Source organism: Eptatretus burgeri, chromosome 12, assembly GCF_056783735.1.
Source record: "Eptatretus burgeri isolate ZD-2024b chromosome 12, Ebu_testis_v1, whole genome shotgun sequence".
Classification (NCBI taxonomy): domain Eukaryota; kingdom Metazoa; phylum Chordata; class Myxini; order Myxiniformes; family Myxinidae; genus Eptatretus; species Eptatretus burgeri.
This window is the reverse complement of record NC_140972.1, coordinates 61,822,926-61,845,688: the sequence shown is the minus strand read 5'-3', so window position 1 is coordinate 61,845,688 and position 22,763 is coordinate 61,822,926. Positions and strand designations below refer to the sequence as shown.

The 22,763-nt window shown below is 38.6% G+C and overlaps 2 protein-coding genes and 1 long non-coding RNA gene across 20 annotated transcripts in view; 2 read left to right on the top strand and 1 right to left on the bottom strand.

Annotated features, from left to right (window-relative positions):
* LOC147015744 (uncharacterized) overlaps positions 1-22,763 on the top strand; it is a 42,535-nt gene that overhangs the window by 18,661 nt on the left and 1,111 nt on the right. For 7 of the 18 annotated variants that reach the window (XM_085848231.1, XM_085848233.1, XM_085848236.1 and 4 more), the window contains 7 exons: positions 2,025-2,077; positions 4,338-4,484; positions 5,809-5,857; positions 6,241-6,387; positions 8,612-8,660; positions 9,021-9,167; positions 20,901-22,763. The exon at positions 20,901-22,763 is cut by the window's right edge and continues 1,111 nt beyond it. In XM_085848231.1, coding sequence (XP_085704357.1) covers positions 22,240-22,763 — 524 coding nt within the window. In that variant the 5' untranslated portion in view covers positions 2,025-2,077; positions 4,338-4,484; positions 5,809-5,857; ... (2 more) ...; positions 9,021-9,167; positions 20,901-22,239. The other 11 variants (XM_085848237.1, XM_085848234.1, XR_015049816.1 and 8 more) reach the window with 11 other exon arrangements.
* On the top strand, positions 5-12,484 carry LOC147015745 (uncharacterized). Its single transcript, XR_015049822.1, has 2 exons — positions 5-1,454; positions 10,621-12,484. It is a non-coding gene; the product is annotated as an uncharacterized LOC147015745 (long non-coding RNA).
* Positions 15,027-22,763, bottom strand: part of SLC68A1 (solute carrier family 68 member 1) — a 62,368-nt gene continuing 54,631 nt past the window's right edge. The window contains exon 9 of the mRNA XM_085848226.1: positions 15,027-15,910. Coding sequence (XP_085704352.1) covers positions 15,870-15,910 — 41 coding nt within the window. The 3' untranslated portion in view covers positions 15,027-15,869. The remainder of the gene's footprint in view (positions 15,911-22,763) is intronic.

Sequence of the window (22,763 nt, the reverse complement as noted above, 5' to 3'; positions counted from 1 at the left end):
AATTTCTCATTCCTTCATGGCTTTGTTTCAGACTTGTTGGGGGTAACCATTGGTATCTTGTGTTGTAAGTGCGATTTGAATTCAGTCATTTATCTGTATATTTGGTAGATTTTTGTGCCTTGTGATGAGACCGTGTTTGTGTATGTAAGGTTTAGACTTGTGTACCTTGTGTGAATAATTATCAGTTATCAACACACATTTCTCCAAATCAAATGAACCACCATCTGCAGTGGAGAGAAAGTATGCATGCATCATCATCTACTTCAAGAGGATTTCACTTTGGACTTTCAGGATCCCCCCCCCCACAATCACACCACAATACTCACCACCATCCCATACCCCTCACCCCCACCCCTTCACAATCATCACTCCCACATACGCACCACAATCCCCATCCACTGGGGAGGGACTTCGACACCTCATGGACATGATGGTGGGACACGGCACAGATACAAATGGCGCTGGGGAATAGTATTGAACGGAACGGTCCTGTAACAGACAAGACACATGGCCAGCCTGCGATGGTGGGACAAAGCATTCGCCTGTTTTGTCTGCAATGTCCGAGTGTGCTGGGCGGTGCCTGAGCTGTCTGGCGATGACTGACTGGTATTTGTGCTCGAAAAATATGTAAACCGATTATATCAATTAATACAAAATCCCTTCCTTATAAACCGTTAATTGAACAGAAAATCAAATCCAACTGAATTCTCATTATCATATGACTGGCATTTTCATCTTCAAGAACACATGCGCCTTCTTCCTCTGAATCGCTCGCACAAGGCTCAAAACGATTCGGCTCCATAATCCTCCGAAAGCATTTCAATCACTAATTTTGTCTCCAATAGATTCTTCAAAATGCCCACTGATCAGTTTCAATGCTCTGAGAACAATTAGTCGCTAATGACTGGAATCGGTATCGGAATCTGAGCTTAACCTGCACCGTTTCTCGATGGAGACTGCCGTTCAGATCAATATGGATTGCAGATGTGACGGAACTGGCAAAATCGAAAATCGACACACTCGGGCTTTTTTTCGACACTCAAATTCTTTTCCCTTCAAATTAGACCGTGATTGATTCTCACTGGTTTTCAGAAGAAAAAAAATTTGTGTGGGAAGCTTTAACTAATATCTAATTGCTTTGTTCTTGTCACCTCCACAACTCGTCTACCAAGTTTTGTCATAACCTGTCCACAGCATTTTGAAATATTGTGTGATATATATAGTTTTTGGCCGCATCTCTCAGTTGTGAAGAATCGCTTAAAAAATCGTCATATCTGTATCCTGATTTTCACCAAAATCTAATCAATTCGTTCTTGTCACCCACCCAACCTGTCCACCAAATTTCCTCTGAATCTTGTCCATAACTTTTTTGAGATATCATGCCCAGACAAACAGACAGGGGTGATTAAATAAAATCCATCGACCTTTGGTGGTGGTGGTAATAAAGAGGAAAGGCAATAATTTCAATGGTCACTTATTTTTTCTTTTTCTTGGGGAGCCATGACCTTCAGAGATCTCACAGTTGGACAGTCTACAATTGTAGTGCTTTAACAATTTGGTCGACAATGGCTATCAGAATTTTTTGCGAAGAAATTGGTTTCCCCAGGGAAATAGAGGCTGCACGCGCTGTTCCCTTTTTATTTCAAATCAAGTTCACCATTACCCCCTCATCTTATGGTTGGTAACTGATAAAATTGCTTAGGTTTACAAGTATGTACACGGCCTAACAGGATGTTTGAACCACGACTTCGTACAGTGAAATTTTTTGTGGTACATATTTCAATGGATGAATGTGAAATGCTGTGTTTTAAACATTGATTTTGTATTTACTTGTGTTGCTTCATCTCATGGAGTGCTGTGATGAATTTATCTGTCAATCCTCTGATGTTTCTATGAAGCACAATCTCTCAATATCCTGAGCATTCCTGATGGAGGAGTTTAGTTTTGTTTTCAATCCTGTAATCCTTCACTGATAAATCTTTGATTGTGATTGTTCTTTTCATTCTTTGTTTCACATGATTTAGATTCATGTATACAGAGTCCTAATCCTGGCCAAGTTGAGATGCATCGTCTTCACGTGAGTGATGTAAAGTTTTTGATGATGTTTGTTTCTTGTCCATCACTTTTCTTATTACTTTTAGGTTCGGGTTGAGTTTGGTTATTGTTGGAAAATGTTATTTGGATTATGCTGTTGTCGTTGCTTGGTTTGTTCCAGTTGCATGGTGCTTGTCCGGCGAGTCACCTCGATGCCACCGTAAAGATCAGCTCAGCCAGATTGTGGTCGTTTCCACTTCCAATAGTGTCGAACCAGTGACTCATTACACTAATTGGAACCACATGCCTCGTCTCTGATTATGGCCGAGCGAAGCCGGAGACTTGCGGCACGATCAGGATTTGCGGCGTTATTTTCCGCAGCTAATTAACCCTCAACGGGCTTTCTTGATTACCAGAGTTACCACGATGACCCAAATTCACCCCGAGGCCAGGTATATTTAATTGATGAGCAAGCGATGGCCACAGGGAAGGAAGATACAAGAAGCAAGGAATAACAATTACAATGCAAGTGAAACCCATTACCCAATATAGAATATACATGTACACAGACCAAACGACAAGCAGGAGCATAAACTATTTATGCCTTTGGGCCCAAGCAATCGCACCACGGTCGAGAAAACTGGGAATTCATGGGACAACGACAGTGTGCTGTCCGGTTAGGCACTGCAGAATGATCAAGGTTCTGGCCGCTCTGGAAGGGAAACAGCCCATCACTTTCCATATGTCTCGTCCACAGGAGAGGCTGTAGCTATGGCTGCGGCAGGACGAGCAAAGTGCACAGCTCTCCAAGGGCATTTGGGGTTCTCCTCCCTTTCCGTTTGGTGTACCCATATTTATAGCCACAGGCCACCCACGTCACCCAAAATGCACCGCACCCCTTCATTCTCACTCAGCATTGGTTGACGGGTGAAGTCTGGGGGGGGGGGTTAAGGCGACCCTTCCCCGACTTCTCACCCCAATGTGCTGGCGTTGCAGGCCAGTTTGGATTGTGGGATTGGGGGAAGGGTAGGGAAGGATTTCCTGCCCGGCAAGCACCGACAGTATAGGCATAGCAAAATGCTAAAAGATGTATAGACAGATTTACAAAGTAGAGTACATAAAACAAAGGCTCGCAGGAATGTGGATTTTTAGACACGTACATTTGAAGGGTGGATGTTGTCTATCTTTTACATGTATCGATGCATATCCAAGATCACAATTACGTACTTTATGCTGAGACATTTATAAGGAGCAAACGAAACTCTACGAAGAAATGTTTACCCCAAGGAGTCATTTCCACAACAATACTTTAGCTTGGACACCATGAGAAGTTGATGTTTTAAGTGGAAGGGTTTCACAACCAGTGTTGGGCACCAATAACCAAAAAGTTAACTTCGATAACGATAATGCGATAACCCCAATTTTTAAGTCCGATAACGATAATCCGGTAATTATAAAACAGTTATCGGAAGTTAACGATAATCTGATAATGATAACTACTTTTTAACAAAAAATAAAAAAAAACAAGGAGAAAGCTTCAAAACCCATAGAAAAGGCTTATTTATGCTAAACCCAAGAATAAAATAAGCATTATGCATCTTTTTAGTCTATGACACTGTGCTGTTAGTAAAAAAAAAAAAAAAAAATTTTTATTAATTCTTCAATTTAAATGTATTTCCAACAAACACGAACCGTTTTTTTGTAATTACGTAAAGATTGGTATTCCCGCCAGTAAACCGACGGCTCTTCCAGGCTCGTAGTACTTATACAGCGCCTCGGCATTTTTTGGCGTCGACTCGCATTGCCGAGGAGTGCCGTGCACATGCACATAAAACTGTGAGCACAGGCTCCGCCCCTTGTGCAAGTTTAATCTCGCGGGAAGTTGACTCGTGTTGTTCTATTTCCAAAATCATGGCATCCTCGGATCTCATTGTTCTGATGGTGATGGTGAAAAAAGTAAAACAATAAAAATGTTTTCGGACGAAAGAAATCGAGTTATCGGAGGTTAACTGGTCCGATAACGATGAATGGAAGTTAACTTCTGATAATAGTCCGATAAAAGAAGTTAACTTCGATAATTATCTGTTATCGGATTATCACTTTTGTGCCCAACACTGTTCACAACTACATGACAGTGATAATTTGTTCAGAAGTGAATTTTTTGGAAAACTAATTTGATCTGTTGTGTCCATACATTTGTTGACATTACATTACAACGACTGTATTACTGATGGTCAACTGTACGGATTGATCAGGGTCTTCGAAACTTCTTTTCATTCAAGACCAAAATTTCTCATCACCAGGACTACACTTACAATTCCATCTTTCCTGGACTGGCTGAAGTGCCATTATGCTGTTGGCTATCCAAATTTATCACCAACCGCAAAAGCCTGTTTGAGGTGCTGAAACTGCGAAGTTGTTTGTGATGTTGCAAGAACTGAACTGCTCTGGTAATTTCACATTCACTTGTGGGTTTGTTTCAGACTTGTTGTGGGTAATCTTTGGTATCTTCTTGTGTTGTAAGTGCGATTTGAATTCACTGTCGGTTATCTGAATGTTTGGTCGATTTTTGTGACTTCTGATGAGACGATGTTTGTGTATTGCAAAGTTTCGACTCGTATACCAGGTTACAGCCAAGAATGTACCCCACTGGTCGTGGGATAACATGTGGATGAACCAGAACTGCATTCAGTAGAGTGCATATCTCCACCAGGCTGGACATACGTTTTGTATCCCAATGATAGGTCAGATCTGGATCTATACCTGAACCAAAATCTAATCGGCTTGTTATTGTCACCTCCCCAACTCATCCACCAAGTTTTGTCATCACCCATCCACAACTTTTTAAAGTATCATTTTTGGTGCCATCTCTCAGTGATGAAGTATCACTGAAAAAAAAAAATACTCTTATCAAGATATTCATCAAAATATAACGAATTAGTCCTTCACACACACCCAACCTCTCCACCACATTTCAGTGAAATCCGTCCGTAACTTTTTGGGATATCGTGTTCACAGCCAAATGGGTGAATACAGCACCTCTGTCCACCTTTGTTGGTGGAGGTAATAACAGGAAAAGGCAACAATTTAAATGGTCCTGTTTTCAGTATTGTTCTTTTACAGTTTGGCCGACAATTGAGATATTGAAGGGTAACTGTTTACGTAGGATTTGGGGTTCCCCAGGAAAAAGAAGGATGCACACGCTCGTCCATTTTCCTTTTGAATCAGGTTCACCCTTGCCCTCATTTTATGCTTGGTCGGTAACATATAAAAGGTGGAAGTCTGGTTTGTTGACCTGTGGTTTAGTATGCAGCAGTTTGCATTCGGCATATTTTCAGTTGGAATATTTCGTGATCGGATGGTAAGGTTCAACAGAAGGAAAACAAAGATGGTGGATTTGACCCTGGCTCCATCCAAGACTTCCTCACCGAACCCTTGATGGTTTGGGTTGTTCACTGGCACCGACACAGCCTATCAGGATGTTAAAGACCACCAGTTAGTCCAGTGAAAGTTTGTGTGGTACATGTTTAAGTGGATAAATGTGAAGTGCTGTGTTTTAAACATTGATGATGTATTTACTTGTGTTACGTCATCTCATGGAGTGCCATGATGAGTTTATCCTGTCAATCCTCTGATGTTTCCATGAAGCACAATCTCTCAATATCCTGAGCATTCCTGATGGACGAGTTTAGTTTTGTTTTCAATCCTGTAATCCTTCACTGATAATCGATATTTGCTTTTGATTGTTATCATTCTCTGTCTCACATGATATAGATTCATATATACAGAGAATCCTGAACAAGTCGAGATTCATTGTCCTCATGTAAGTGATATAAAGTTGGTGATGATGTTGGAATGTGTTCCTTGTGCATTACTATTCATATTATTTCTGGGTTTTCTTTGTGTTTGGTTATTACCATTTCTATGAAATGTTCTTTGGATGTTAAGAAATCTTTCTTAACGTTGAAATCTTTGGCTTGCACACGATGTTAAGTTAATGTTCTACAACTGGAAGGATAGTCACAACGACATCCACCTGATGGTGATAATTTGTTCACAAGTAATGTTTTTGTAAAACGAATGTGATCTGTTGTGTCCATCTATGTGACATCTACATTAGAACTATAACTCGTGGTCAACGATATGGATAGATCTGGTCCTTGGTAACACTTCCTTTCGTTCAAGACCAATTTTTCTTTTCACCAGGACTACACTTAACATTGTATCTTTCCTGGACTGGCTGAAGTGCCATCATGCTGTTGGCTATCCAAACTTATCACCAACTGCAAAAGATTGTTTGAGGAGCTGAAACTGGGAAGTTGTTGATGATGTTGCAACAACTGAACTGCTCTGGTAATTTCTCATTCCTTCATGGCTTTGTTTCAGACTTGTTGGGGGTAATCATTGGTATCTTGTGTTGCAAGTGCGATTTGAATTTACTCACATTTATCTATGTTTGGTAGATTTTTGTGCCTTGTGATGAGACCGTGTTTGTGTATGTAAGGTTTAGAATTGTGTACCTTGTGTGAATAATTATGAGTTATCAACACACATTTCTCCAAATCAAATGAACCACCTTCTGTCGTGGAGAGATAGTGTGCATGTATCATCATCTACTTCAAGAGGATTTCACTTTGAATTTTCAGGATCCCCCCCCCCACCCCCACAAGCATCACAGCACAATACTCGCCACCATCCCATACCCCTCACCCCTTCACAATCATCACTCCCACATACGCACCACAATCCCCATCCACTGGGGAGGGACTTCGACACCTCATGGACATGATGGTTGGACACGGCCCAGATACAAATGGCGTCGGGGCAAAGTATGGAACGGAACGGTCCTGTAACAGACAAGACACATGGCCAGCCTGCGATGGTGGGACAAAGCATTCGTGTGTTTTGTCTGCGATGTCAGAGTGTGCTGGGCGGTGCCTGAGCTGTCGGGCGATGACTGGTCTTTGTGCTCGAGAAATATGTAAACCGATTATATCAATTAATACAAAATCCTTTCCTCATAAACCATTGATTGAACAGAAAATCAAACCCAACTGAATTGTCATTATCATATAACCAGCATTTTCTTCTTCATGAACACTTGCGCCTTCTTTCTCTGAATCGCTCGTACAAGGCTCGATTCGGCTCCATAATCCTCCGAAAGCATTTCCATCACTAATTTTGTCTCCAATAGATTCTTCAAAATCCCCACTGATCACTTTCAATGTTCTGAGAACAATCAGTTGCTAATGACTGGAATCGGTATCGGAATCTGAACTCAACCTGCACCGTTTCTCGATGTAGACCGCCGTTCAGATCAATATGGATTGCAGATGTGATCGAACTGGCAAAATCGAAAATCGACATACTAGGGCTTTTTTTGGACATTCAAATTATTTTCTCTTCAAATTCGACCATGATTGATTCTCAATGGTTTTCAGAAAAAAAAAATTGGTTGGGTAGCTCAAACTAAAATCTAATTGGCTTGTTCTTGTCACCTCCACAACTCGTCTACCAAGTTTTGTCATAACCTGTCCACAGCTTTTTGAAATATTGTGCTATATATAGTTTTTGGCCCCATCTCTCAATTGTGAAGAATTGCTGAATAAATTGTCATATCTGTATCCTGATCTTCACCAAAATATAATCAATTTGTCCTTGTCACCCACCTAACCTGTCCATCAAATTTCCTCTGAATTTTGTCCATAACTTTTTTGAGATATCGTGCTCAGACAAACAGACGGGTGATGATATAAAATCCATCTTCCTTTGGTGGTGGTGGCAATAATTTCAATGGTCACTTGTTTTTTTTCTTTTTCTTGGGGAGCCATTACCTTCAGAGATCTCACAGTTGGACAGTCTACAATTGTAGTGCTTTTACAATTTGGCCGACAATGACTATCAGAATTGTTTACGTAGGAATTGGTTTCCCCAGGGAAATAGAGGCTGCACGTGCTGCTCCTTTTTTATTTAAAATCGAATTCACCATGACGCCCCCCCCCCTACCCCATCTTATGGTTGGTAACTGATAAAAATAGGAAGTCTTGTTTGTTGACATGTCGGTTGGTATGCATCTGTTTGCAGTCGGCATACTTTCAGTTGGAATATGTCGCGATATAGATGAATGGTAAGATTCCATAAAAGGAAAACAAAGATGGTGGGTCTCACCCTGGCTCGATCGGAGAATTCCTCACCGAACCCTGAATGCTTAGCTCACGTTTACAAGTATGTACACGGCCTAAAAGTATGTTTGAACCACTCCTTCGTACAGTGAACATTTTTGTGGTACATATTTCTATGGATGAATGTGAAATGCTGTGTTTTAAACTTTGATTTTGTATTTACTTGTGGGTGGGACATGTATTTGTGGACAAGATACATGGCCATCATTCTTCATCTCATGGAGTGCTGTGATGAATTTATCTGTCAATCCTCTGATGTTTCCATGAAGCACAATCTCTCAATATCCTGAGCATTCCTGATGGACGAGTTTTGTTTTGTTTTCAATCCTGTAATCCTTCACTGATAATAGATATTTGATTTTGATTGTCATCATTCTTTGTCTCCCATGATATAGATTAATGTATACAGAGAATCCTGGCCACGTTGAGATGCATCGTCCTCATGTAAGCGATATAAAGTTGGTGATGATGTTGGAATGCGTTCCTTGTGCATGACTATTCATATTATTTCTGGGTTTTCTTTGTGTTTGGTTATTACTATTTCTGTGAAATGTTCTTTGGATTATACTTTCGCTTGCACACGATGTTAAGTTGATGTTCTAAACTGGAAGGATAGTCACTATGACATCTACCTGATGGTGATAATTTGTTTACAAGTGATGTGTTTGTAAAACGAATGTGATCTGTTTTGTCCATCTATGTGACATCGACATGAGAACTATAACTCGTGGTCTACGATATGGATAGATCTGGTCCTTGGGAACACTCTTCCTTTCGTTCAAGACCAATTTTTCTTTTTACCAGGACTACACTTAACATTGTGTCTTTCCTGGACTGGCGAAAATGCCATCATGCTGTTGGCTATCCAAATTTATCACCAACCGCAAAAGCTTGTTTGAGGAGCTGAAACTGGGAAGTTGTTGATGATGTTGCAACAACTGAACCGCTCTGGTAATTTCTCATTTCTTCATGACTTTGTTTCAGACTTGTTGGGGGTAATCATTGGTATCTTGTGTTGTCAGTGCGATTTGAATTCAGTCATTTATCTGTATATTTGGTAGATTTTTGTGCCTTGTGATGAGACCGTGTTTGTGTATGTAAGGTTTAGACTTGTGTACCTTGTGTGAATAATTATCAGTTATCAGCACACATTTCTCCAAATCAAATGAACCACTGTCTGTAATGGAGAGAAAGTATGCATGCATCATCAACTACTTCAAGAAGATTTCACTTTGGACTTTCAGGACCCCCCCCCCCACAAGCATCACAACACAATACTCACCACCATCCCATACCCCTCACCCCCACCCCTTCACAATCATCACACCCACATACACACCACAATCCACATCCACTGGGGAGGGACATCGACACCTCATGGACATGATGAAGGCACACGGCCCAGATACAAATGGCGCCGGGGAATAGTATGGAACGGAACAGTCCTGTAACAGACAAGACACATGGCCAACCTGCGATGGTGGGACAAAGCATTCACCTGTTCTGTCTGCGATGTCCGTGTGTGCTGGTAGTTGCCTGACCTGTCGGGCGATGACTGGTGTTTGTGCTCGAGAAATATGTAAACCGATTATAGCAATTAGTACAAAATCCCTTCATAAACCGTTCATTGAACAGAAAATCAAACCCAACTGAATTGTCATTATCATATGACCGGCATTTTCATCTTCACGAACACTTGCGCCTTCTTCCTCTGAATCGCTCGCACAAGGCTCAAAACAATTCGGCTCCATGATCCTCTGAAAGCATTTCCATCACTAATTTTGTCTCCAATAGATTCTTCAAAATCCCCACTGATCAGTTTCAATGTTCTGAGAACAATTAGTCGCTAATGACTGGAATCGGTATTGGAATCTGAGCTCAACCTGCACCATTTTTTGATGTGGCCCGCAGTTCAGATCAATATGGATTGCAGATGTGACGGAACTGGCAAAATCGAAAATCGACACACTCGGGCTTTTTTCGACACTCAATTTTTTTTTCCATTCAAATTAGACCGTGATTGATTCTCAGTGGTTTTCAAAAGAAAAAAAAAATTGTTTGGGTAGCTCTAACTAAAATCTAATTGGCTTGTTCTTGTCACCTCTACAAATCGTACACCAAGTTTTGTCATAACCTGTCCACACCGTTTTGAAATATTGTGCCATATATAGTTTTTGGCCCTATCTCTCAATTGTGAAGAATTGCTTAATAAATTGTCATATCTGTATCCTGATCTTCACCAAAATCTAATCAATTTGTCCTTGTCACCCACCTAACCTGTCCACCAAATTTCCTCTGAATCTTGTCCATAACTTTTTTGAGATATCGTGCTCAGACAAACAGACAGGGGTGATTACATAAAATCCATCTACCTTTGGTGGTGGTGGTGGTAATAAAGAGGAAGGCAATAATTTCAATGGTCACTTGTTTTTCTTTTTCTTGGGGAGCCATGACCTTCAGATATCTCACAGTTGGACAGTCGACAATTGTTGTGCTTTGACAATTTGGCCGACAATGGCGATATCAGAATTGTTTACGTAGGAATTGGTTTCCCCAGTGAAATGAAGGTTGCACGCGCTGTTTTAACAATTTGGCCGACAATGGCGATATCAGAATTGTTTACGTAGGAATTGGTTTCCCCAGTGAAATGAAGGTTGCACGCGCTGTTCCGTTTTTATTTCAAATCAAATTCACCATTATCCCCCTCATCTTATGGTTGGTAACTGATAAAAATGCTGAGGTTTACAAGTATGTACATGGCCTAACAGGATGTTTGAACCACTACTTTGTACAGTGAAATTTTTTGTGGTACATATTTCAATGGATGAATGTGAAATGCTGTGTTTTAAACATTGATTTTGTATACTGAACAAAAATATAAACGCACCAACCTTAAATATCTAAGTCAAGATTGCCATTATGGGAAAATGGTCAAACCGATGATATGTTTGAGCAATGGTTCCTTTGTTTTGCTCAAGACAGATGTTCCCATTGAAATTGACCACTCTGAGTGTGTGGACTCGCACGTTGAGTAATCCTTCCCATGAGCACCATGGGGCTTGACAGAGTGATGGTCAGTGAGCGTGACCAGGACACAAACACTCCCTATAGCTTGCCCTATAAAAGGCCTCCCCAAAATGTGGACTGGTGCCAAATGTCAACATGCCACAGATGTCACAAATCTTGAGGGAGCGTGCCATTGGCATGCTGAATGCTGGGACGTCAGTACGGGCCGTTGCAGCACACTTCAATGTCCACCACTCCACCATTAGCCACCTGAGAACGCGCCTCAGAGAGACTGGAAGCACCGTGAACCGCCCACATGCCCGGCGACCACGTGTGACCACTGCCGGTCAGGATCGTCACATGAGGCTGCAACATCTCCGGGATCGACTCCGACCGGCCACGAGGACTGCCGATGAGACTGTCGGGCTGCATAACAGGCGCATTTCAGCCCAGACGGTGCGTAACCGCTTGAGGGAGGCCAAGCTTGAGGGAGGCCAACACCCGCTACTGACTGTGTGAACTCTGACAGTGACACCTTGATTGTGTCGGCTGTTGTAGCGCAAAGACTGTTGCCAGAATTCTCAAGGAACTCTTTGAAATTTAATGCTCAATTGTCATGGATTCTATAACCAAATTGTTGTGAAGATTTAGTATTAATGAGTTTGAGGTAAAATAGTAACAATCGCTTGGTGCGTTTATATTTTTGTTCAGTATATTTACTTGTGTTGCTTCATCTCATGGAGTGCTGTGATGAATTTATCTGTCAATCCTCTGATGTTTCCATGAAGTACAATCTCTCAATATCCTGAGCATTCCTGATGGATGAGTTTAGTTTTGTTTTCAATCCTGTAATCCTTCACTGATAATAGATCTGATTTTGATTGTTCTTTTCATTCTTTGTTTTGCATGATATGGATTCACGTTTTCAGATAATCCAAATACTGGCCAAGTCAAAATGCAACGTCGCCATGGAAGCGATATAATTTTTTTCATATTTGAATACGTTCTGTGTCCATTACTGTTCGTTTTACTTTTTGGGTTCTGGTTGAGTTTGGTTATTAATGTAAAATGTTTGGATTATACTTTGGCTTGCATACGATGCGAAGTTAATGTTCTACAAGTTGAAGGATGTTCACAATGACAACAACCTGAAGGTGATAATTTCTTCACAAGTGAAGTTTCTGTAAAAGCAATGTGGTGTGTTGAGAATCTTACATCCCCAATCCCTCACTCTGTTCTAAAAATGTTTCATGTTTATTGTTTCCTTGATTATATTTTTCTTTATTCCCTTCAGCTTCTTATCACATCTTTCAATGTTATAATTATCAACAAATGTAAAATCATAAGACTTTGATCTCTCTCGCACTCTCGCACTCTCTCGACGCCGTGCACATGCAGTTCGAGAATTCAAATAACAAGAGGAGAATGTGTATGTTTAAAAAGTCAACGAATACGAACATTTTGTATTTCAAAAAACCCTCGCGTTTTTAACCATGAACCCTTTTGTTACGATTCATACTCCGGCGCACTATTCGAAAGCCTTTTTTTTTTCAATGGAATTTTTAAAATTTTTATGGAAAGCCACTTCATGCATCCTGGAGCTGAATGTTAGCTCTATACGTGTGTAAAGTTTCATCAAGATTGGTTCACTGGTCAAGGAGCTTTTTGGTTACAAACAGACACAGAAGGACTGCCATTTATATACTAGATGACTTGGTAATCACTTAACCATTCTTTTCTTGGACTTTCTTTATCAGGGCCATAAGGAGGTAGGTCTTTCTGTTTGTAATGAAGTTCTTCTGGATATCTGCTATAGAAATGGCAGTCACTCTGTTTGTTACCAATAAGCTCCTAGACCAGTGAACCGACCTGGATGAAACTTTACACACATATGGACCTAACATTCAGCTCCAGGATGCACGAAGTGGCTTTCCATAAAAATGAAACAATTATAAATGTAAAAAAAAAAGGCTTTCGAATGGTGCACCAGCGTATTAATAGTCACAAAAGGGTTCATGGATAAAAACGCGAGGGTTTTTTGAAATACAAAATGTTCGTTGACTTTTTCAACATACATTCTCCTGTTATTTGAATTTTCGAACTACACGCACACGGCAACAGCTTACTGCTGATAGATCTGCTCATGAAAGGCAGGCAAGCGGAGTCAGCTGCAGAGAGACAGAGAGAGAGTCGTCTTACTGCTGATATATCTGCTCATGAAAGAGCCAGGCAAGCAGAGTCGGCTGCAGAGAGAATCGTCTTACTGCTGATATATCTGCTCATGAAAGAGCCAGGCAAGCAGAGAGAGAGTGTCGCCTCACTGCAAATAGAGCGTCACACCGACGGGCGAGAGAAGCACAAAAGTCACGTTCCAGCTTTCTCGGTTCGGGTTTTGGCAGGACATCAAGGATAGTTGCCACTGCTGCTCGAAACATTGAGTGGCTCAAGGCCACCTTCAACTATGACCTCTCTGAGGATTACGGCAGGATGAGGAATGAGGAAAGCCTTCTTTCCATAAATCTGAGGAATAAAAGAAGCCTTCCTAATTTTCTCCATACAACTAATGCCTCAGTCTTACTGGCGTGAAGAAAATAGGGCAAATTTCCCGGGTATGACCGGGTACTTCAGCTCGTTTTAAATCAACCTCAAAATAATATCCAACTTCAGCTTCATCCAATTCTTTTTGAGAGGACATTACAATGTCAAGTCAAACTTTTTCATAATGTTTTTCTTTAACCCATTTAAGTTTTCCATGAGGTAAAGATTGAGACAGAGCCCACCCATACACATTGTTAGGTTCATAATACATCAGGTAAGAGTTGTCCTCATTCTTATTATAATCAGGAAGATATTTGTTATTTCCTTTAGCATATCTCTTGGAACATACTTAATCACATAATCACAGAATATTCATTGTTTATCAGCTTTTGACTGTGTTTGTTTAATCCCACTCTATCACATGCAGGACAATTCTCAAATTTGTCATATGGAGAATCAGGGAATTCAAGAGGCTCAAAATCTATCATATTTATAAAGTAAAACTTGACTTAAACTAAAATTGATCTTCAGTACTTTCATAATCATCTATAAAACTACTTTCATAACTATCGTTTGAACACAAACTCTCAGTCTCATAACTGTCGTTTGAACACAAACTCTCGGTATCATCTTCGGTACTTTCACAATCATCTGAAAAACTACTTTCATAACTATCGTTTGAACACAAACTCTCAATATCATAATCACTCTCATAATCTTCAAAATCTTCAGTTGAATAATGACTCATATTTAATTAGTAGAAAAAAACATTACCATCAATATCTATATACTTTTTTTTCATTTACAGATTCAACCTCAACATTTTTTTTATATTAAAGGTAATATTAAAATGATCCTTTACTACTATTGAACAAAATGTCATTTCACCTGATATATTAACATCCTTTATTTCATCAGGATTTATATCTTTAGGGTTGTTGAAAAAAATACAAATTTCTCCTTTCATATGACAGATGGTCTTATCTTTTCTTTTTCAAGCTTCATCCATAAGGTTTTTATTTTTTGATACTTTTTCTTGTTTCATTGCTTTTTCTCATTTTGAATATATTGCCAGAAGGAGAGGAGAAACTTTTGTTTGAGCTACTTTAATTGATGTTCTTCGAGATATATGAAAAGCCCTTCCACTGAAGAACTCGTATTATTCACCATAACTGTTTTTATCCAATAGTTGTTATATTTATCTTTGTTCAATTTTACATCCTCAACATATTTCTCAGTATCTTTTGCAAATGAAGGGATTGAATGAAACTTGTCTTTTGTGTCTTGATACATTGTATTTATTAAGTGAAAAAAGTTGGAGGATAAAATGGTTTTAAGCACAGATTCACCAATAAATTAAACAATTTTTATCAAGAACATTTCATTTTAAGCAGTTTTATTATATAAATATGGTGAAGACAACATACTGCGATGTTTGTAATCATGAATATAAATATCATAAAAAACACCTTCGAACCAACAAACACACATTCAATCTTTTCAGACAAATATCTCCACTTGACCAAGAAACAAAACATTTTGATAGATGTGATAATGATATTCTTAAAATTTTTTATAATAAACACCTTCAATCACGCAAACACAAGAACAATGAAGAAAGGGAAGCTAAATTCTCCATTGAAAACACTGATGGGGCATTTAAAGGGCATATAAAAATAAGATTGTTTCATTTTCAAGACCCTGGACCATCTTCAATCATGGAAGCTGTTGATATGGTTCAACAAAGTGTTGAAACTATAATTAAAAACACATTAAGTGAAATGAAAACTTTTAAGTTTTATATTGGAGTAAAATTGAAAATGGTAAGACAAGACGATGAAACTACTCCCTAGATGAGGACAAACCCTCACTTTGTCATCATTTCAAGATTTTGTAAGATGTGATGTTTACGATGATCTCCAGAGACAAGAACAAGATGTTGATAACACTGTAGTAGGTAGTGGATTTCCTATTACAAAAATAATCTTTTTAGATATACACGTCTTAAAATCACATCCTCTTCAAGCTTCTTCTTATATTGATTTTCCAAAAGAGATAAAACTTAAGAAAGCGGTTGTTAATATTCAAAACAAAGATAATAAATGTTTTCTATGGTCTGTTCTTGCTCACTCGCATCCTCCAATGGAATCCTGAAAGGGTTGAACATTATAAGAAATACGAGAATACATTAAATGTTAAAGATTTAAAGTTTCCAATGTCATTGAGAGATATTCCTAAATTTGAGAAAATGAATAATCTATCTGTTAATGTATATGGATTAACGGATACAAACAAAGTTCAGATATTAAAAATTTCAAACTATAAAAATGATGAAACACACATTGACCTTCTCCACTTTACTTCAAAGGAAAAATCACATTATGCTTTCATCAAAAATTTCTCAAGATTAACCAAATCGCAACTACACAAGAGAAAACGTATCCTTGTAAGAGATGTCTCAACTCCTTTAACACAAAAGAACGATTAAATCAACATTCGAAATATTGTAGTAAAAGTGAATCGACCGTAATCAATTTACCAAAAGCAGGTTCAAACATATCATTCAAAGATTTTAACAAATCTATAAAACATCCGTTTGTGATGTATGTTGATTTTGAAAGTATCCTTGAAAAGATAGATACTGTTTCTCCAAATCCAAATAAATCGTAAACAAATAAATATCAAAAACATACTCCTTGTGGTTTCTGTTATTGTATCAAATCAGCTGTTGGTGATGAATACAACAAGTTAGAACTTTGTCGAGGAGAAGATGCCTCAGAGGAGTTTGTAAGACCAATGGAAAAAGACTGTATAAGACGAAGAGAAATAATGGTGAAAACCTATCAACCAATGTCATTTACAAAGGGAGAGAAAAAGGACTTTAGAAAGAACAGTTTGTCATATTTGTGAGGAGAAAATTGAGGGAGAAGCCAAGGTTAGGGATCACTGTCATCTTACTGGTAAATATAGAGGTCCAGCTCATTCCCGTTGTAACCTTAATTACAAGCCTCCAAATTTTATTCCACTCTTTCTTCACAACAACCCTCACTATAACGCACATCTATTTATAACTTAACCTTAAAAGACATCTGGAGATATTTCTGCCATTCCTAACACAGATCAAAAATACATCTCATTCACAAAAACAATTCATACATCCCCCTTAACCCATATCAGATTTCTTGACACATACAAGTTTATGTCAAGTCCATTATCTCACTTAGTATCAAATATTAAAAACTTACCGAGTCTCAAATCAAGAAGAGATTGATCTCTTATCACAAAAGGGAATATATCCGTATGAACATATGGATTCATTTGAGAAGTTTAAAGAAACACAACTTCCTGCAAGGGAAAGTTTCTATGGAAAGTTAAATAAAACTCATATTTCCAAGAGAGATTATACACAAGCTAAAAAGGTTTGGGAGAAATTAATATAAAGAATCTTGGAGAATATTATGATTTGTATCTTAAAACTGATGTATTGTTATTGGTTGATGTGTTTGAAACTTTTAGAACAGTCTGTCATAATAAAAATTCTTATGGATTAGACCCCGCTCACTATTACACAGCCCGGGGCTTGTCTTGGAGTTCCATGTTAAAAATGACAAAAAATTTGGAATTAATCAGTGATATAGATATGCTTTTCATGGTGGAGAAGGCTAAAAGAGGAGGAATATCTCAAGTATGTTCCAATCGATATGCTAAAGGATATAACAAATATCTTCCTGATTATAATAAGAATGAGGACAACTCTTACCTGATGTATTATGATGCTAACAATTTGTATGGGTGGACTCTGTCTCAATCTCTACCTTATGGAAAACTTACATGGGTTAAAGAAAAACATGATGAAAAAGTTTTACTTGACATTGTAATCTCCTCTCAAAAATAATTCGATGAAGCTGAAGTTGGATATTATTTTGAGGTTGATTTAAAATATCCAGAAGAACTTCATAACAAACATAAAGACCTACCTCCTTATGCCCCTGATAAAGAAAGTCCAAGAAAAGAATGGTTAAGTGATTACCAACAGTCATTTAATATAAAATGGGAAATCTCCAGAAAAACTACTTACAACATTAAATGATAAACAAAGTTATGTTTTACATCAAAGGAACTTGAGACAATATTTATCTGCTGGATTGAGGGTGAGGAAAATTCATCGAATTTTAAAATTCAAACAGTCATTGGTTAAAGAAATATATTGATTTTAATACAAAAAGGAGAACAGAAGCAAAAACAGATTTTGAGAAGGACATTTATAAATTAATGAATAATGCTGTATTTGGAAAGACTGGAAAATGTTAGGAATCGACAAAATATTAGACTTTCTACATCTTGGAAACAGGCTTCAAAGTTAATTAATAGACCAAGTTGTGAACGAGTGGAGGTGTTTTCAGAGAACTTTTGTGCTATTCATTTGAAAGAAAAAAAAAAAAAAAAGTATTGAAATGGATAAACCGATTTATATAGGAATATCAATTCTTGACTTGTTAGTCGTTAATGTATGACTATTACTATAATAATTTAAAATTAAAGTACAAGGATAATGTGTCATTGTTATATATGGATATAGATAGTTTTATATTAGAAATTAAGACAAGTGATGTATGTGAGGATATGATCGATAATATTGATATGTCCGATACAAATAATTACAAGCTGGTAGGCGGACATGGGTAGTCGACTACCCAATAGAACCTGACGCGATGGGCCCGTTCGATGGGGGAATGACTTGAGGATTAAGCACAAGAAAATTCAAGATTCCAGCTTCAAGGGTTGATGCTGTAGATTGTTTTTTCGTTAAAATACCCCCACATTTAAAGGTTTTTCGGCCGTTGCTAAGCAACGGAGGGGTCCATAGCAACGGTTCTTTCTCACACATAACTAGGACATACCATTAGCCTACCATACCAGTTTCATGTATATCTGACTCATAATCTCTGAGATATAACGAACTTCGTTTTTTTATCGTGTTCGACCAGGGTTCATTCAAAATCTATCTTCTCCGACAGTTTTCATAGCATCCGGCTGGAAATTTTTGACTATGGCTGAATGCTCTGCCCAGTCGGTCATGGCCTGATTTTTGATTTTTTAAAAATTTCAAAGTCCCGTTGCTTGGCAATCAAAGGGGCGTTAGCAACCAGTACGTACGCGGCACTATGAGGTCATAAACTGGTCCTACCACCCAAATTTCATCAAAATCGAACAACTGCAAGGGGGTCAAAAACCCCCAATAAAAACACACACGGACAGACCGACACCACGACCAACAAATAAGGGTAGATCAAAAAAAATATTTTTAATCGAAAACTTTTTTTTTTTTTCCGACTCGATCGACTACCCAATAAGTCTGATCGTATGTTGTTTTCATTAAAGAATAAAAAGGTTATTGGTTCATTTAAGGATGAGTTGGGTGGCAAAGTCATGAGTGAATTTGTGGTTTTGAGATCAAAGTCCTATGCTTTTCCATATATTGATAATAATAACATTGAAAGTTGTGATAAGAAGCTAAAGAGAATAAAGAAAAATATAATCAAGGAAATAATAAACTTTAAACATTATTACAACTGTTTAACCTTAAAGAAGGAAGAGTCCAGAAAAATGAATACAATAAGAAGTTATAAACATCAATTATATACAGAAGAGATAAATAAGAACGCATTAGGAGCTTTTGATGATAAAAGATATATTTTACAGAATGGAATCAAGAGTATCCCTTATGGTTATAAGTAAAGTGTTAATGGGGCATCTTTTTACTGATTTATAAATGATAGAACCAAGCAATAACCAAACCAAAGAGTGGAGATGTAATCAGCCTTGGTATTTAAATGGCAAACATAACGAATGTGAGAAATATCAAATAAGTCTTATTGAAGAAATAACCAGGGTAAAAGTAAATAAAACAAATAAGCAGATAAATTTAATTACAAATAAGTTGAGGATGTAAAGGAAAAAAGAAATATCCTTGAATGGACTGAAAACTTTGATGGTTATCAATTGAACAATGGAAAAATAATTTACTACAAACTCAAAATGATATGTGGATCAGGAGGTGGTCAAACAAAAACATTGAGAGAAGTTTATCATTTTATTTCTGCTCAACAAAGAACTAATTTCTAAAATAATATTTGTGAATATACTCAATGGTGATGAATCTAATCGGAAAATTAATTTATTACCTCGAATAGAACTTGGAGAAATATTTATTGGATCACTCGTTGAGTGGAATGAAAATAGAAAAGGAAATCAGTAAGTCATGGGGCAGAGATCAATCTCTTTTGACCCCATGGAATGAGTCAGAGGGGGTGGGTAGGGGGGGGGGTTGTTTTTTGGACCCTGAGAATTTAACGAGCTGAATGGGAAAAAAAAAATCATTCTCCTGTTTTGTCTTGATTGACCTCGAGTCAGAATGGTTTCCCAATACATTTCTATGGGTTTTTTTTTTTTTTTAGGTCTTGAGACAACTTAACATGAGCTTGTATGGGAGAAAATCATTATCCTGTTTTAACCGAATTAGCCTTGAGTCAGAAAGATTAGCTTATACATTTCTATGGGGGGGGGGGGGAGGAATGCATATCCTGTTTTGAGGTTTTTAGGGTTTAATTCATAGAGTTTACCCCATTTTCCCCATTCATTTGCATGGATGCCTCAGAAGCCCCATTAATGCTCGACTCAAATTCAACTCATTCTCAGATCCAAAAATGATATGGTTTGACAATTTTGTCAAACTGCCCAATGCCACTTGCCCGTTACATGTGGACATGCACGTGCACACATTCTGGCAAGGTCAATGATTGAAAGCATTGTTTCTACTTGTTATTGATTTGACTCGTGTCGGGGTCGGCAGGTCTAAAATTCATGACCAACTGCAACAAGGCCACCTATGAATGTATTTTTTTTTTAATTCATTTTTCACTATACATTTTTACTCTGATACAGCAGAGAGCATTATTGACATTACATGACATCGCTTGCTCACATTCAACTATCGGTACTGTGGTTATCAATCTTCACCAGTGTGTGCAGTAAACCACTTTCGATAATCTGCCATCTCATGCGAGCACAAAATCCATGTTGGATTCAGAGTTGTTGCATCCATTACCAACACAATGTGCATTGGAATGTTTGCTGCAGGTTTGAGATACGCTTGGAAAGGTTTGGTGAGCAGGCTGAGGAATGGCCTGCCTTCTGTGCAACGGTACGTGTCCCAAAAACTACTACTACTACAAGGACTATTTACCTGAATGAAGGGGTTGGTCGATTGATGGTCCCTCTCCACTTAGCCCTGTCAAAAGCATCCTCCTCCATTCCCCTACAACTGCATGTCTCTCCTGATCAAAATCTTTTAGGGTTTTTTTTTTTTTTACAGTCTACCTCTTGCTCTTTTCCCTTCTACTCAATTGGTGACTTTGACAGATTCTGGCCACTTACCACTCTCTTACTTCACCACCATCAGTTTTGGCCAAGAATAACTACTCTCACCAAATCCTCTTACTCCCTGTCTCCTAAGTTTCCATTTCTACAACTCCCCTTGGTACTCTATTGTATGGAATCTCCTAATTTACAAACACATAGTACAACTTCTTCTTTGCCAAGTACTTCTCTTGAATCTGCCTCACTATAAAGATTGCATCTGTCACTGATTTTTCTAGTGGAGCAGATCAGTGATTTTTTTTTTCCTTTCTTTTTTTGGTAGAATTGTTCAAATGGTGATCAAAGTACGAAAATTCCATTCGGGTCACCGAGGAAAAAGTACTCGTCACTTGAAATTCTAACATGGTGGCCATTTTTTAAGATGGCCACCAATTGGCTCCAAAAATGCAACATTTGCAAAGCCTCTGGCAGTCAAGCTCCAACTCAAGCCTTCTCATGGTGGGAGTATTTCCACAATTAGTGGTGGTGCGAAAGGCGAATCTCTGAAACCAGACCAGAAAACCAGACAGCTATGGGCAGATGAAGCTCATTCGGAGATGAAAAACTCCGAAATAAAACCACTTGTGACCGAAATGCAGCCACAAGGATCTATAGGACCCTGACACATTGTAACCATTAATGGTGGTGGACACCAGCCAATATCAACGAAACACAAAAAAAAGAGTGCATGTCATGCACTACCAGGCACACTGGTGGCATACACTGCTGTGCAACTCAGCATGGGGTTCAATGTTGGCTAAACGGTGGGTTTAGTATCCCAAATGCTATCTAATGAACCCCTCAGATGTTAGATAGCCGCACCTGAACCGACAGGATGTGCCAGTGTGGGAGAGCCGAGCCAAGGATAACGTGGTTTTTACATGTAGTTATCCGGATGGTGTACAGATCGCACGGGATTTAAATGGCATTGCATGAACGATTGGGCTATACTAGGTGTAGGGCATACGCATGAACCTTGCTGTATCCCATATATCAAAGTGCACGAAGGCAAGGTGGTAAAAAGATAAACCCTCGACCTTGCCACTGCTAGTCACAAATTATGGATACTCAAGCAAAATCAAAACCACAAACAAACTGGATGAAATGTTGCCTCTGTCAGAAGGACACAGAGGAAAAGTTAATGTCACCACTAAGTTCATTCCAAAGGGAACAGGACTATGCTGGTTATACCAACATTGCAAACAATTTGCCATTGTTTCATGCCATCAATGATATGCCGATTCCACTTAATCCAGCCAGACTCGATGAAGGTGATGGTATAGAAGACACACTTGTGCGAAACAGAACAAAATATCACCAAAGCTGTAGATTGTTGTTCAATAACACAAAGCTAAAAAGGACACAGAAGAGAGCGACTGCAAGTACTTCTACATGCAGAGAAGAAAACCACAGTAAGAGACAAACATCAGATCCACCAAAACCTTCATCAGTATGCTTTTTGTGTGAAGAAGAGGCCGAAACATCAACTGTACGACAAGCAATGACAATGCAATTGAAGGAAAGACTCAATGAATGTGCCAGGACTCTGAATGATGCAAAGGTCCTCACAAACCTCAGTGCCGG